The following is a 17875-nucleotide window of genomic DNA, read 5'->3' on the forward strand; positions in this document are numbered from 1 at the left end:
AATATGCATTTAAGGCAGCACAGTCCCTCTTAGAGACCTTTATGTGCACAAGGCCACCCTCAGTGATCATTTCATTAAATGATATTTCCAATATGCGTTTTACAGCCAGTTTCCTAATACAATGCAACCTGCTTCAAGTTTTTGATATCTTTTTACTTTTATAGCAATGTTCTGGCGATTCTTTCTTTATCATTGGAGAAATTAAAAAATGTGGGAGCACGGATATCGAGACTTGCCTCAACACAGTCACTATTGTCACCGGAGACTCTACTGTAAGTACAACGCATCTGTTTTTGAGAGGAAGAGTGGGATGGGTGGCCCCAAAAATGTGTTGTTGCTTTAACATGGTAATGCTTAAAACCTTGATCTCGTGTGCACCCTCCTTCCAGACAGGAGGCCAGGCATAACCACCAGGGATCTCAAAATCCAAGAGTCCAAAGGCCGTGGCTGGAGGGGTGTTAGACCCACTGTTCATGTTTTAGCAGAAAGTTGATGATTTTCAGGTGTAAATCTCATTCACAAAGGTATTGGACTCACGCCAGATGAGTGGGATATGTGTAGCCTGTGTTTTTAGGCTCTTCGACACAGTTGCATGGATCACAGCACCAGGCTGCTACCGTCAACTCCCATTCGACACCTTCAGCAGAGTTTCCCCTGAATGCTGATGTGTCCTCCTATGATGATTGTAAGACCTGGACTCTACAGTCCTCAGTTCTTCTATACCGATTTCAGTGCCCCTCCATTATATTTTCTGAAGAAAGCCATTAACTATCTTTAGGGACACGGTCTGTGAGGATGATGATAATGATGGCATTTATATAGTGCACAACTACATCAGACGACTGTAGCTGCTGGGGTTACTGCAGCCTAAACCCATTGAAGTGATATTGGATGAGAGTGGGGTATTACTACTGCATTTAAAGACATGACATTCATTTAGATATGATGGACTCCTCTAATTTGAATGTGGTTTCCCACGAGGTATGGAGGTATTCTCTACAGTAAGTCTAACCCAAGATAGCTGTAGCTTCTGAGTATGGCCCTGGACAACACTAAGGGGCATATTTACAAGGAAGTAGGATAGTGCAATGTTAACCTCCTAAGCTTAACACCATGCTCCGCAGGGCTGCACAGTATTTACAAGAATACGGTGCAGCCTTGCATTTCCCCCTGCACTGACACTAATTTAGCTGCCTAGCACCAACACAGGCACCCCTGCACTACAGTGCAAGTGTGCCTGCTTTGAGGGGGATGATTGTTTATGCACAGGAAGGTGTTCCTTCCAGAACATGAACTGAGGAGAAGGAGCAATTGGTTTTCAACCACTGTATTAAGCTAAAGCTCAAGCAATGCCTTGCACTGGAACTCTAAGCACATATAGACATACCCTTTTACCAGCAATGGAAAATGATCCAACAGTTTGATTCTCAAACAATGAAGACAGTTGTGCATTCATTTAACATGTAACAACTCCCTGCTGGTACAGTTGATAAAATTAGCATAGTGGTGCAATCTTCCCACTGGAGGTGCAGCCTTGAGACACATTGTAAATGAGAACATGGTATCTCACCCACTTGCCTTCCCCTCCCATCAGTAGCAGGGCTCTGCAAAATACCATGTTAATCGTTAGCCGCAGAACCCTATGTGAGAGGTAGTTCTGCGGCAATGCGCTCACATGGCTAATACAAGCTCGAGCAAGTTTAGCTTCATAATTTTGGCCTGTGCTCTTACACTCGCTCCTTTAAAAGTGGTCCACTTTCAAACATTATCTTAAGCATCAATGAACATAAGGGCTTTCCCTTGAAGTACAGAAGCAATTTTAAATTAACCCACATAAAGCACAGAGGTGCTCATACACTTATAACTACATTTATCAGTAACATGCTCTTTATCATTATCATTAGGATGGAACCAAATGCTCAGCAAGACTTAAATTCACCTTTTGTAGGTGCAATGTGTGCAGAAACTACCTCTTAATTACGAAAAAGCTTGTTGACAAAAGTGTGTGTGCGCGAGGGTCTGTGGACGTAGGCAGGTGTGTGCAATTGAATGCTTACCCATTTACATGTGTGAGAGGAACAAACCAACTCCTTGTGGGCTGCAGGCTTACAACTGGTAGCCCCAGTAGCCAGGCTGAACCACAGGTAAGGAGAGAGAGAAAGTTGGTCCATTATTAGAGAAGGACCATGAGCATCTTGCCCTGCTACCTTCTTCCCTTCTCAGCTACGATCGGCCACGATCAAAACTACCTGAAATGTACTGTCTCCAGATCATCACACTCATTCCACAATAGTAATGTTATATATTAAAAGCTATATTACCTGCAGAGTTGTAGTGCTATGTTCGGCAAATATATGAATACATATCTAAGTTTTACAATTACCCTTTCAATTATTGATTTTCATTTAATATTCTTCAGGTAATTTAGAAAAGTGTTTGTCGTAGACTTTCCATGTACATGCATTTCTCTGTGCTATGCAATAACTTTCTTAGTCTATTTAAGTGAAACACTGGTGTTGTTACATGCAGTACTTGGCATTGTTTTATGTATGTATCCCACAATGCTCTCAGTGGGACTGCCATTTTTAACTTACATGTGTATGATTGTCTTCATATATTTTAGAATGCCTTGAAAGTGGACCAGTTTGTTTGAACCCCTGTCATAGTCCTAACTTTAGATGTACCAAAAATCCAATGACCAGTAGAAGATAAATATATATGCAAAGTTATCCAAACATTAGCCGACATCCATTCATTTTACACCTCCTGGATGAGAGACCACCCTTGCTATCCACACTTATATAGTCACGAATCTTTATCTTACAACTCCTGGAGCATACATACACATTTTCGTATGTACATATGAATATATTACGTTTTTAACAATGTAGGTATATGCTCTTCTAGCCTTACTAATGTGAACTAATGCACATTTCTCATTATTCCCGCCAGGTCATCGATATTGATTCAAAAGGCATTATATCTCTGAATAGAACTCAAATGCAGACACCCGTCGTTGCAGGTAGGTTTATACAACATGAAAACAGAGTGTCATAGCTCAGTGGTACCACATGACCAACTGATGTAGGGCTGTAGGTTGCTAACCAATGCAGCAGGGGTCAACTGTGTACACATCTCCTTACACCTGGAGTCAGCTGTAGGCTGCTCTGTCGAGAAGTGGAGAGAATTGTTTAGATCTCTGCGAGTCAGTGTTTGGTCCAGCCAGCCTCAGCAAAGAGAAGATTAGCAGACGACTGACTGTCTGAACCTTACTTAGTCCAGATTTCCTTGGGTCAGTCAACTTCTCTAGTGAAGCCATTGGCAGGGAGGGCAGAATATACATGGTGATAAATGTTGAAATATTGTGAAATCTTTGAGAAAATGTGTTCATGTATTCATTTTTGCCCTTTTAAGAGCATCTCAGGATTAACACTCGTCATGCAGCTCAAAATGTGTTTCCTTACTTCTTCCACCGAGTGTACTTGTGGTTGCAAAGCCTGGGCATCAAAAATACTTCATTCACTCAACAAAATACCCGGGCCTAACGCTGAGAGCAAGCTGGAAACCTACAATATTAACCCCTTCGATGCGGCCGCGATTCCCCTGGTGTGCTGTAAACAGCACGAACAGGGGCGGGCCGTGACGAACCCCAGCCGTCATCAGCACACGAGCACCGTAGTGCATGACGGCTGGGGTTCGTCATGAGCATGGAAGGGGTTCAAGGACTATTCCTTTATTAGGACAGAATCCTTCACCCACCAGAGGCAGCATGCTTCATCTTAGGGATTCTCCTCGCACCGTGACAGCAAATCACGGTGCGTGCTACAACTGTCACTCTAATCGGGACAAGCTCTTCGGAATACTGTTTTGATATTCTAGGTTTCTGTCTTGCTCTCAGTGTTAGACCAGGTTATTTGTTTGTGTGAATGAGTTACGAGTTGCTAGTTCATACCCTCTGGTCTCTAAATCTCCTCTGCCCTCCTTTTGTGTTTGTCATCAAAAATACGTCACTCTAATTTCAGTGATGCCTTCAAGTAATGAGGATACCTGAAATGGGATATTCAATGCCCTTCGTTGGGTTCTCCAGATCAGTATTTGGAAAGAATCACCTATACTATATATGAGCACTGCTCGATTGGGACTGGCACACTCACCTGATAAACCCCCTAACCCAGTGGTAAGAAGGATGTTTGGAAAAGAGTTAGAATTTAAAATTAGTGGTGTACTCCAGCACTGCCAAATCCACAGTAATTGACGCCTGTGATTAATGATTTGAATCATGAAATTCCTAATTTCTGCCCCATATTCTGAAAAAGGACCAAGCACTACAGTACAAACACCCACAATCTAGAAATGGAATTGGAGATATATTTTACATCTTTCTTGATAGAAAGTTTCAGACAAATTGAACATTTTGTTGTGCCTAGTAATCAAAATCCATGGATTATGACTTTAACTTTAAGTTGGAACGCCAAATAGTTGTCACTCTTCTCCATGTCATTGGATACGATGTTTAAAGTCAAGGCCATACATTTTTCAAGTTGAGGTTATGATTTGCTACAATTGTACCAATTGCAGCAACACATACAGCAGAGGCCAAAGAACATGGAGCCTGACTTGTCTCCTGCTCTGGTGACACTCTGCCGTGATGACTATCCACCACTCCCAGGGGCTGTGCTCTTTGCCCACTACACTCAAATGAAATAAGAGGCTGCTGACGGGGCTTGCAGTCCAGGGGGCACTGTAACACTATTCTCTACCATTGAATGTGAAGAGGTCGATGAAGGTCAAGATGGCGGCCAAACTGCACTCCAACTGCTGATCGAGGCCAGACGTGTCGCCTTCTGACCCTCGGTCCACATGGCGTGGGTCCGGTGGCCTCTCCCTTCACTGCTGCTGACCTGGGAGGATCACAGTAAGACCACCTGGAGTCCCCAGGAAGTGCTGCCAGGGTATTGCTCTGTGGCACATCGGCCCTGCACTTACTTGGGCCTATACAGGGCCTCTACCACTTTGGCCGCAGGTGCAGTAAACAGTCCTCAGACCCAGGCCTACCCCGGATGCCCTCGCTGCTGCCTGCCTGATCTGGGCCAAAGCGGGTGCCCTGAACCTACTTGGGAGTGTTGTGGACTCCACTGAAGCACTTCATTGACCCTACAGCCATCTGGGTCCAGAAGGGACCTCACCACCATGCGCTCTGCTGCCCTGTTTCTACGGCCTGCCAACTGGCCCAACGACTATTGGAATGTTAGGGGGTACATCAGCCTTCTAGCCTTCCATCCTCTTCTAGATTGTGGGAATCGAGCCCTGGGATTTAAAATGGACCTGACCCAGTCCTGTTATCTTGTGCTCCAGAGGCAGCGAAGGAACGCAGACAGAAGGCCTCATGATACGAGACAAGGGCTTCAAGACCCATCAGGCTAATTGCCTGGATAAGCATTTGTTCCGGGGTATAAGAGGGCGCAGATGGAGAGTGCTCTCCGGCTGTGATGGAGGTAAATGATGCTAGGGACAAGGGTCCTACCAATTGCATCAGGGTGGCTTTTGAGACAAAATTGATGCAGTGGACATCACACTCATTTGGGCTAACATGGAAAAGATCGCTGATCATGCGACCACAGTGGAGTACGACCTGAAACACCATAACGCTCCCATTAAGACCATTGCTCCTAATATCCATAAACTACAAGCGACCACCCTGTGGCTCCATGACAGGGCAGAAGACACGGAGGGTAGGTCTCATTGCAACAATAAACGGTTTGTGGGAATGCCTGAAAAGGCAAAAGAAACGGATGTGAGTAACTTTATTACGACTTTCATAAAAACCAGAGTGAGCACCTGGGAATACTCTCCACAGTTTGCAGTAATCTGATCCCACAGAGTGCCCAGAGTGCCACCCCAACTGGGGGAAATGCAAGATGGACAGTATGCAGAACAATGTCATACATTCACCCCAGTACAGAGATCTGGGCCTAAATCCATTGTTTCTTTGCTCACCATGCCATTCCAGTTGGGACCCAGCCATATGCAAATCAGTCTTGACCCTGCGCCCAATGGGAACAGTCCAGTCCGAACTGCCAGACTAGGTCCTCCCTGGACTGGAAACAAGCATCCTAGCACCAGTTTCAGGCTTTCAACCCTTATCAGACAGGATGACTTGACTCCATTGGCATGGAGAGCACGGGACCTATGTCTGGGCATACCCGTCCCACTCGGGGTGACAAATGCAAAAGAACAATTTATGTACAGAATGCAGAACAATGTTATACATTCACTCCAGTACAGAGATCTGGGCCTAAATCCATTGTTTTTTTGCTCACCAGGCCATTCCAGTTGGAACCCAGCCATATGCAAATCAGTCTTGACCCTGCCCCCAATGGGAGAAGTACAACCTGAACTGCCAGGCCAGGTCATTCCTGGACTGGAAACAAGCATCGTAGGACCTGTTTCGGGCTTTCAGCCCTTATCAGCCAGGATAGCTTGACTCCATTGGCATGGAGAGCATGGGACTCACGTCTGGGCATACCCGTCCCACTCGGCGTGACACGTGCAAAGGAACAATTGATGCTCAGAATGCAGAACAATGTCATATATTCACCCCAGTACAGAGATCTGGGCCTAAATCCATATTTTTTTGCTCACCATGCCATTCCAGTTGGGACACAGCCATATGCAAATCAGTCTTGACCCTGCGCCCAATGGGAACAGTCCAGCTCGAATTGTCAGGCTTGGTCCTCCGTGGACTGGAAACAAGCGTCCTCGGACCGGTTTCGCGCTTTCAGCCCTCATCAGCCATGATAGCTTGACTCCAGTGGCATGGATAGCACGAGACCCACGTCTGGGCATGCCATCCCACTCAGGATGACAAATGCAAAAGAACAATTGATGGACAGAATGCAGAACAATGTCATACATTCATGTCAGTAAAGAGATCTGGGCCTAACTCCATTGTTGTGGCCCTAGAGACAAACTTGATGCAGTGGACATCACACTAATTTGGGCTGCTGGGAAAAAATCGCTGATCATGTGACCACAGTGCAGTGTGACCTGAAACACCATAACACCCCTATTAAGACCATTGGTGCCGATATCCGTCAAGCGACCACTCAGTGGCTACATGCCAGGGCAGAAGGCCATGGCAGAAGACATGGAGGGCAGGTCTCATTGCAACAATGTACGGTTTGTGGGAATACCAGAAAAGGCAGAAGAAACGGATGTGAGTAACTATTGCGACTTTCATAAAAACCAGAGGGAGCACCTGGGATTTCTCTCCACAGTTTGCAGTTTTCTGATCCCATAGAGTGCCCAGACTGCCACCCCAACCGGGGAAACAACCACAGCCAATCATTGCTCAATTCCTTAACTTCAAGGACCGGGATGCCGTTTGGAGAGCGACTAGGTAACAGGGCCTTCTTTTGTTTGAGAACCACATGGTCATTGTGCTCTCTGCATTCACTCTGAAGAGGTGTAAATGATGAGACGTTCATTTGATAGAATCAAGCAGGACATCAGGAAATGCAACCTGAAATACTCAATGATTTTCCCAGTGAAGCTGCACATCCAGGATGGTGAAAAATCCTGGTTCTGCACTGCTCCTGAGAAAGCATAAGACAGACTTGAGGGTTTGCACCCATTGGGTGGCTGCGGTGAGGGAGCCCACAAACACCCTTCCCGACAGAGCAGACAGCAAGATCGCCAGTGGACATGGGGAGACTAGAGGTGAGATAGGGGCGGCTCAACCTGATGTTGAGCCACAGGAGCCAAGTGTAAAATAGGAGTTGGGACTGCTGCAGTCAGGATTCCCGTCCTGTCCCCTGATTGGGAGACCAGGATTGCTAGACTTTTAACTAGTTAAACAGGTTTGATGTTGGGAACAGACAGCACAGGCATAGGTGGGTGGGTAGTTCCACACTTGCAACCTGAGGTAGTGGGGAGGGGAAGTCTTTAGGGGACTGTCATTACCACATGTGGGGCATACATGAAGGAACTGGCACTGGCACTCTCGCAACCACTTATGGGCCCACTGGGACACAAGGGATGGTGATACATAGCACATTTTCTTGTAGGGATAAATACCCAGGCAGGCTAGAAAGTACAAGAGCTGGCTGACTATAGAGACAATATTAAAATAGCACAAATTATAAGATAAAAATGATTTAAGCAATAGACTGAAATGATATCAAAAAGATATACTTTAATATAAATATAAGATAGACGTATACATAAAAATAAATAAATTACACAATAGACATATTATTTCATGAAGTTCATTTGTTTGTTCTCAAAAAGACTTCACAAAGTTTTTTTTAAAAAGAAGTTCTTTTTCTTTCATAACATATGGCTGTATATCGTGTGTCAACGCGTTTCGACAAACTTGGTTGTCTTCGTCAGGACAGAAACGGATGTTCAGCCAGTTTTTCTAAACAAAAAAATATACAATGATAATATTTGAATGAATTTAAAATCACAATGCATTGCTTTCTTATAAACAATAAACTTATTATTAAACATTTACAAATTTCTCAGCCAGACTAATGTAATAATACATAGCATATTTAGAAAAGTAGTTGGAAAAGAGCATACATAGTTCATTTTATCACGGTTATCCAAAACACAAGACTCTATCTTTAGCAATTAAATTGCAGACATGTGCTGTAACTTCATAGAAGTCGGTTCTAATATTGATATTAAAGTATATCTTTTTGATATCATTTCAGTCCATTGCTTAAATCATTTTTATCTTATAATTTGTGCTATTTTAATATTGTCTCTATAGTCAGCCAGCTCTTGTACTTTCTAGCCTGCCTGGGTATTTATCCCTACAAGAAATTGTTGTCCCTGACCCAGGAGTCGCATCCATATCAGGGGGTCCTTGATACCTACAAGATACATAGCACATAACAAGGGAGACTCAAAATACTCTCCTGGAATGTGAACAGGCTCAACCACAGATTCAAGATGGAGGTGGGCTTCCGGTTCCAATATTGTCACAACCCAGACGTAGGCATTTTGCAAGAGACTCACCAGGTGGGCAATAACTGTACATTTCTAAGAATTGGCTGACACAGGGTCCTGGCACAACCCAGGTTCACCTTCGGTTCTGGAGAGGTGGGCATACTGCTGGGAAGCTTCAACTGGTGGTTAACAACACATGGATTGACCTTGGAGGTTTGCTAAATCATGATGCCAGGTGACTGGAATGGGGAGTGACTGGTGATCACTTCCTCGTACTTTCTACAGGGCCATTGCAACATAATGCTCCGGAAGCTGGGAGACTGGATCCTTCCGGCACCACAGGCAGCAACCATCATACAGTGAGATCTCAATCTTACATTGCAATGGGACATGATTAGGCTGCTGCATGGGCTGGCTACACAGGCCTACAAACGTCCCTGGAGGCCATTGGACTCCAGGACATTTGGTGAGAGACACATTGCACCGAATGATTATCCTTGTATGCTGCTGGTTCTATGCCCAGACTTGACTATCTTTTAGCTCCCTGGTTTCAGGGAGACAGTAAAAAGGCACTCACTACTTACCGCGGGCATCTCAGACCACTCCCCGATTTGCACTAGACTCAGACCGAAACCCATGGAGGGTTAGACATATCATGGTGACTAGACGCCTGGGAGCTGGATGATTAGAACACCAGGGAACTACTGACTTCCACCATAGAGGCGTACTTTAGGAAAAATGTATGATCTCTGAAGATGGATACCATATTATGGGAGGCCTGCAAGGCGGTTATCCAAGGAAACCTGATATCCTGTACCACTCAATTACGTGCAGCCCATAACCTCTCTTGAATCTTATTAATTTTATAATGTACAGTCAATTGATCTCGAATCCTTTGTTCTGTCATTTCCCCAAAGTCACACTGAACATCCAACTCTTGTAGACTTCTCACATATTGCTTCACTGCTTCATGACTCCTCTAACGCCGTGGGGATAAAAACCTATTTTTCTGCATGACTATGTTAACCTGCTTTCCAAAATAAATCTCTAACATTTTCTTGGCATTCAAATAGGGGTCTCCAGTTCCTGTATTAGCTGCCCCCACGGCAATATGTAAAACCTCAGGGGTATATTTAAAAGCAACTATCACCACATCAACATAACTTTTAGTGATGTTTTAGTGGTGATAGGGGCTTTGCCTTATGTACAAGGCAGCGTTAAGCAAAGTGCTCCATAGGCTCTGGTATGACCAATAGGCTGCACTTATGGAGTTCCAACAAGGGCAGAAGGTATGGGTGTTGGAGCCTATGGCACCTAGGTCCCTCCTTGACAAATGGAGTGGTCTTGCCCTATTCTAGAGAGGAAAGGGGAGGTTACCTACCAGGTTGACCAAGGCACTTGCATGAGCCTTCCCTGGGTCATCCATGTAAATCACCTGAAACCTTTCTATGACAGGGCTGATGTGGCCATGCTGATGGTCACTGGTGAGGATCAGGAACAAGAGAGTGAGCCTTAACCTGACCTCATCTGCCTCAGTCCTAAAGATGGGTCATTTGAAGGAGTTGTCTATTCAGACACGCTCTCTGCCCAACATCAAGCTCACTGCAAACATGTTCTGAGGAAGTATGCTGGGATCTTTACCCTCATCCCTGGTCAGACATCCTGGTGTACCCATGATGCGTGCACTGGAGACAGCACACCTGTCAAAAACAAAATATACAGACAGTCAGAAAAGTTCAGAAAAGCATCAGAGAGGATGTCAGCAAAATGCTGGCGTTAGGGGTGATTATGCCCTCTGAAAGTCCCTGGACTAGCCTAGTGGTCTTTATCCCCAAGCCTCACTCTAAGGGTGGTAAGCCAGAGCTGAGGTTTTGTGTGGACTACAGAGGCCTCAATGCTGTCTCCAAGACAGATGCACACCGTATCCAAATAGACGATTAATTAATTGACAGGCTGGAGGTAGTCAAATTTCCCAGTACTCTTGATTTAACATCAGGGTACTGGCAGATTGGTCTGACCCCAGGAGCAAAAAGGAAATCAGCATTCTCGACCCAGGTGGAGATTACCAGTTTACTATAATGCCATTCGGATTAAAGAATGCCCCAGCCACCTTCCAGAGGTTGGTGAACAAAGTCCTTGCTGGGTTGGAGTTTTTTGAGCAGCATTTCTTGATGATATTGCTGTCTATAGCCTCATGTGGCAGGATCACCTGATTCCTCTTGGCAAGGTCATTGATGCACTGCAAAGTGCAGACCTTACTATCAAGTCAAGCACGTGTCAGATTGCGTAGGAGGCCAAATTCAACCCTTACAGCCCAAGGTCCAAACTGTTATAGACTGGGTAGGTCCAACAACGCAGACTCAAGCAACGTCATTCTTTGGCTTGACTGTGTACTGCAGGAGGTTTTGAAAGGGGTATGGTACCATTGTGGCACCCCTCCCAGAGCTGACATCCATGAAGCAACCAAATAACGTAAACTGGACAGTGAGTTGTCAGAAGGCTTTTAATACTCTAAAGGAAGCACTGTGCCCTTTACTCATTCTAAAAGCCCCAGATTATTTGAAGCAGTTCGTAGTGCAGACTAATGCCTCTAAGCATGGGATAGTAGTGGTCCTAACTTAGACCAATGATGATGGCCATGTCCATCTTATTGCTTTCATGAGCAGGAGGCTGCTTCCCAGGGAACAGCATTGGAGTAGCATTCAAAGGGAAGCCTTTGCTGTAGTTTTTCCCCTGAAGTAGCTGAGACCATACCTATTTGGTATTCACTTCCTTGCACAAACGGACAACATCCTCTCGGATGACTGATGCAAATGAAAGGTGAAAACCCCAAACTGTTGAGGTGGTCCATCTATCTACAGGGAATGGACTTTACAGTTGGAGCACAGACCTGGGTTGACCATGAAGGCAGATGGCCTTTTTCAGGTTTTTCCACTTGGAAAGAGGAGGACTCTCTTGGGAAAGGTTAGTCTCATTGTCTTTCGGTTGGTGGGGTTGTGTAGGAAAGTGCCCTTTTTAGGTCTCGCCTACGCAGCGCGCAGGTGCTGCTTAGGTGCTGTTTAGGCAAAAATACCTTTTTGTTGTCTGTACGGCTTTTCAGCCAAAAACCTGTACACGTTTCATTGCCTTCGAAGGGAACGCGTGCACGTGTGGCGATTCACTTTGCGGGAGCGTGCGACGCCATATGGTAGCAATTATCACTCCCTCAAGTGAATCGCACAGGCTCCCCTCCTCCCCCTGCTGCTGTGCTAGCTTGTTTTAAAGACGATAACAGGTAAGTCACCAGTCACAGGGAGGCCACAGTCATCTATGCAGCCGAGTTTTAAGTGCAAGATGCGAATCACAAACCTAGGCAACTCTTCTAGCAATTTAAGACGCTAGGCATGGAAATTATCTTTCTTGGTCATCATTCCTTGAAAATGAAGTGCGAGTCATCGCTCCAACATATCAACCTGCCAGACTTGATACGACCATTCTTCCTAGACAGACCAAGCACACCTTTCCAAAGATACCAGCAATAGGGCGATATACCAGAACTCTAAATGACTGGTCCTATAAGTGCCAAACTACTGGCCAATGAGTAAATAGTAATTGCCAGTACCAGAAATTTAAAGTAATATACACTCATTTAATAAAAAATAAAAAAAGTTTCCCTCGGTATTACTAATGGTGCGTGTACATTTCCATTACTAAATTTTAGATATCCATCGCCATTACAAATGAAGGTTTAATGCCCACTATCTCTCATGAATATTTTCTTCGCCTGCTCTTTTTATTCGGTTTCCGGTGTTCATCACTATTTCTAAATATCGAGTAACTATTGCTACATTCTAGGCGGCAAAGACTATTAATAAAAATAAGGCGCGTTTCACTATTATTATCTGTAAGGCGACCATTCCCAATCCATCTAGGTCCCCAGAGCCACCGTAGGTCTCACTGGCATTGATCAGTTTCTGACAGGAAGGCGCATGGCACGCATCCGTCCTGGGCCTCCTCTCAGAGGCACCTGTGACTCCGAGCCCTGGGCCAGTCTGCCTGTCAGGAGACAAAAGCGACTCACTCAGAGAGGCATGTGCAGATTTCCCTTTTTTACGGAACTGAGTGTTCGTTTTTGGATACTCCTCTCTAAACATGGTGCAGATCTCTACCTCCATGCACGCGGATCCCCTCTGGTGGGTGCAGACTCTTACCTGAGTAACGGTCTCTGGGCCATGCCCGCACTGAGGGTGCAGCTCGTGGGATGTCGTGTCTACTCAGTGCTGATGGTGTGGGGGCTGTGGCATGGTCACCATGATTGCTATGCCTCAGCGTTTCCACGCGGCATGGAGGAGATCGGATCCTGTCTGAGCCTGTCCACGGCGCTGCACGGCTTGGCACAGTCTCCGGCGCCCGCTAACGGCTGCTTTTCAGATGATCTAGTTTGTTTGTGCTGCCAAATCTTGCAGCCCGCCTCCTTCCAGAACGCTGTTTGAATGTGCGCACGTGGCCTAGCACCCCATTGGCTGGAAGGGTAGAACGCGAGGCGGTGGGTGTGCGTGAGCAAGCTGGCACAAATACACCACACAAGCTACTGACAGGGAGGAGAGAAGGGCCTCGATGATCACTGACCTGACAGTGTCCTAGTCTGTTTCACTTTTGGAGGGAGGCGTCCCTAGCAACAACATCACGTGACGTGACAAGCGCGTAATCTGGCATTCTGAGCCTGGTCTCTCCCGCCTTCACCCATTACTCAGCAAATTCTAGGGTCGCAGCTGATCGGGTCAGTGGTTATAGCGTGCCTCCTGGGCTGCCGCCTTTCCCTGGGCTACACGTCTTCAGCAATGTGCCCCAGTGTTATGTGATGCACCATCATGAGCAGAAATAGTTGAGTCACAATAAAGGAGGCACTTTCATTCATAGGAACTTCACACAGAAATCACTGTTTTCAGATATCTTGCGTGTTCAACTACAGTAAAATAGGATAGCAAAACCGAAATTGTGTTAGGTCATTAAATGAAAACGCAGGACTGGGGCTCCCTGTCTGTGGTGATGTGGAGTCTTCTGGTGAGTTTTAGTGACACCGCATCAGTCAGCTCACTCCTAAACCATCAACGTTTATGTACAAGGAGCTCTCATTCAAAGGAATAGCTAAAAACACTCCAGCTAACCACATCCCCAATACAATGATGCTTCTGTTCCCTGTGTCATGCCTAAAAAATTATTTTATTGTGCATGACTTGATATATTTTCATAAAAGAGATGTTAGCAGGGGAGTATTAGAAAAACAAAGCCACCTTGATGAATGTCGCAGACCGTTTTCAGCCATTAGTGTAGATGGAAACATGTTGGTACTAAAAGGGTTACAGGACCATCAAATCAAACCTGCCCCTTATATAGTTTATTTCAATCATCTCCCACCCACCTCGCGAAAAAAGGGATATCTTGGGAGTGGATGAGTAATTTTTTATTGTAGCTCCCCTGACTAGCAATATACAAAAAGCTCCCTGGAATACGGTCAAGCCCACCCCGATCTTTAGGAGTCAGGGCAAACCTGATGATATAGCATTCCACTAAATTAGATTGGGAGAGGATATTAAATAAACAAGCATTGCCATAGCCAATAGGTCCCGCTTTTGGGACCTTATAAGTATTTAGTTATGCAGCACAATGTCCTTGGTGAAACATCAACTGTTGCATGGCTAAACACTTAGGGGCAGATTTACCACCCCCTTGCGCCTCTTTTACGCCGCCGTTGCGTCACTTTTGTGAAGCAGCGGCGGCGCAAAAGTTGCGCCATTGTGCAGATATTTACAACGTGATGCATCTGGTAGATGCGTCACGTTGTAAAGCCCTGCGCCATAGGGAGGCGTTCCAGCGCAGGGGGGGTCGTTCCTGCGCAGGAACACCTCCTAAAAGTGGCTGAGTGAAATCTACAAGATTTCATTCAGTCACTTTTAGGCCAATGCTGTGTCAAAACCCTGCACCTGCTTGAAGCAGGCGTAAGGCTTGACGCAGCATTGGACAGATAGGGCCCCCAAGAGAATTGCTGGAGCTGCGTCGCGCTTGCGATGCAACGCCAGCAATGCGCCGCCTTTACGGCACAGATGCGTCATGCATCTGTGCCGTTTTTGCCCCATGGTGCGACGCATTGTAAATGCGGCGCACCATGGGTGGCGGAGCTGCGGCGCACAATAACTGGTGCATCCCTGGGGATGCGCCAGTTATTGTAAATCTGCCCCTATTATTGTCCCAATGACAAGACCTATTGGCTATGCCAATGCTTGTTTGATATGTCACCCCCACTTTTTGCCTGGTATTTAATGCAATTTTGACTGACGTGTACTGAGTTCCTGCTTACCAGGTCCCCAGTGCCAGGGATCTTTCCCTAAAACAAGGTAGCTGTTTAATATTTCCCCAGTAGGTAAGATATTTAGTACATCTGTGAGTCCCTAGTAAATGGTACCCCTGATACCTAGGGCATGGACACTAAAGAAGGTCCCTATCGGCAGCAGTATGTATTATGCCACTCTAAAGGACCCTTTACCAAACTCATGCAGACTGCCATTGCAAGCTGCGTGAAATGGTGCAAAGAAATGTGAAAACACAACATGGTCTAAAAGTTAAATAGAGCCAGGCACTGCTTTTGATAATGTTTCTTCAAAAGGAAATAAAGTTTGTAGGTGCTCTCAGGTGTCGCCCATCACTCCGGGCGAGTGTAGATAAATCAGTATGAGTGTAGCCAATGGGTCATTGGAAACATCCCTGAGGCACTCAATGTGATGTATTGTTCAAAAACGATTTAACTGGACAATCTTAGCTTTTTATCCATATAGTTCTTTTAATTACTTATATTTATTCCATCATTGGTATTCTTTTCATATCCATATGACGCTGTGATTCCACATAATTCCACATACGTTTTCAACATTCACAAATGCAACATTTCATAATCCGCTCCAATGCATTTCGGGCCACCGCCTTTCATCGGGGAGCATCTATAATGGTTATTTTTTGCATGGGATCGTCTTACTTAGAACCTCTGAACCTTTCTTCTATTTGATTATTTTTTCTGCGTTTAAGCTCAACCAGCTTTTTTAATATCAGCACGCATTTATTGTCACGTCGCTTAATGCACTAACGCTTTTTGGTCTATAAACACTGCTCTTTCTTTTACAAGCACAGGCCAGAGTTATACCCATCACATTGAGCACATATCGGTGATTGTAAAAACTCGGGGCACTTTATTCAACCGGTGCATTTGCATACATCTCAATGTTTTATCATTGTTGTTTGGAATAAGGATTACACTTACATACCGTTTTGTTATAGATGCTCCCCGATGGGCTTTCCCACCCCGGTCAATGCCAATTGACTGTGCCCCCTTGCTCGAAGGACCCTAACAAACTGAGCACTCCCCATACAGAGCTCTCAGACTTATCCCCAAGTCTCCCTCTGCATCCTGTTACCGGGTACCCCCCAAACCCCCATCTTTGTCCCTTGGCTGCTCTCCAGCAACTGTCAAAGTCCCTAGAACTCAGAGGCTTCACACAGGCATTTGTCACTGTGGCAAACATAAAATATTGGATAAATCACCCTGGGGAACAGGAGTGAGAGACTGATGCCATGCATTCATAATAAGAGTAGACTTCAATCCACCCTGACTATTCATCCAATTTCTCACAGAGTGTGAATACGTAAGTGTAAGTGAGCATGAGTATGTGGCGTTATACTTGCAGGCCTGCCATTGGCCCTGGCATACTCAAGGTCATTCTTGTTTTAAATGAGGCACACTTGGCAAAATACTGGTGCTGGCCTACTGTAGGCAATTCCTATCCCGTCAGATGCTGTGACAAAATACTGGCACTGATATACTGAATATATGACTTATCATGTGGGGAATTCATGGAATAATTCTGGCATACTTGAGGAAACTATCACATTGGAACTAATTCTTGTCTTGAAAGAGAATATCCATGGCATAAGGGAGGCAAAATGATAGCTCTAGTATTCTGAGGTAATGTTTGATTTAAGGGCTACCTTGGCATATGAGGGGCACTGGTGTCAAACATCTGGCACCAGCATATTGTATGTAATATATGGCATACGGTGGCACCCATGATGAAATGCTGGCCCAGGCACAATGTTGGTATTTTTGACATATCTGGTCACCCATAATGCATTTGGGAAACAAAGGGGGAGGGTCAACTCTTGGGGAGCATGAGATTTCATTATCTTGACACACTATGAAAAGACTTGAATAGCAATTGTATGTGAAAACTGTGCTTTAAAATTCACAATTAGAACATATTTTTATCAAAAATGTTCTCAGTAGAGTATCCACTTCCCAAACTTCCCTAGAAGAGGTCTGACTTAGTTTATTCCATACAATTAATTCAAGGCACAAATTAAGTCCTACCATGATGACTTGTTAGTTAGTGTGCTCATTGTGATGGGGGGCATCCTCAGAGGGAAACTGTTTTGTGTGTATGTTTAACATGAAGTGCAGCTCAGCTGATTACAGTATGAGCCTGTAATGTTTACTTGACCTGAGGTTCAATGGATGCGCCTCTAAATACAACTGAACTTGTAAAACCCAGTCACCTTTTCATGGTATTCACATTGAATATATAGTCACATATTTACTTGTAATAGACTTCAAATTGCAATGTATTACCTATTTTATGATAATTCTGAAGACCTAACTGTCTTTAGTATTAAGTCACCGACGAGCACAGCCCTATCTAAAAAATCTAGTTATGCCTAGGCATGTATATGTTTTCTGAGAATGCAATATCTCATCAATCTGAGGGGTAGAGGTTTGACAGTGTAAAAGTGACATAACCCACACAACAGCTTCGGCGCTACAACCACGCACCTAACCACCGAACCAACGCCACCCACCTCCACCCTCTGCGCATGGACCCCGATCAACAACGAAGAC

At 45.1% G+C, this 17875-nt stretch overlaps 1 protein-coding gene across 1 annotated transcript in view; it reads left to right on the forward strand.

The window, feature by feature from the left end:
* LOC147733195 (mucin-5AC-like) overlaps positions 1–17875 on the forward strand; it is a 231555-nt gene that overhangs the window by 36366 nt on the left and 177314 nt on the right. Inside the window, exons 10-11 of the mRNA XM_086956006.1 lie at positions 165–272; positions 2953–3022. Of these exons, the coding sequence (XP_086812132.1) occupies positions 165–272; positions 2953–3022 (178 nt within the window). The remainder of the gene's footprint in view (positions 1–164; positions 273–2952; positions 3023–17875) is intronic.

Source organism: Lissotriton vulgaris, chromosome 2_1 (assembly GCF_964263255.1).
Source record: "Lissotriton vulgaris chromosome 2_1, aLisVul1.2, whole genome shotgun sequence".
NCBI lineage: Eukaryota > Metazoa > Chordata > Amphibia > Caudata > Salamandridae > Lissotriton > Lissotriton vulgaris.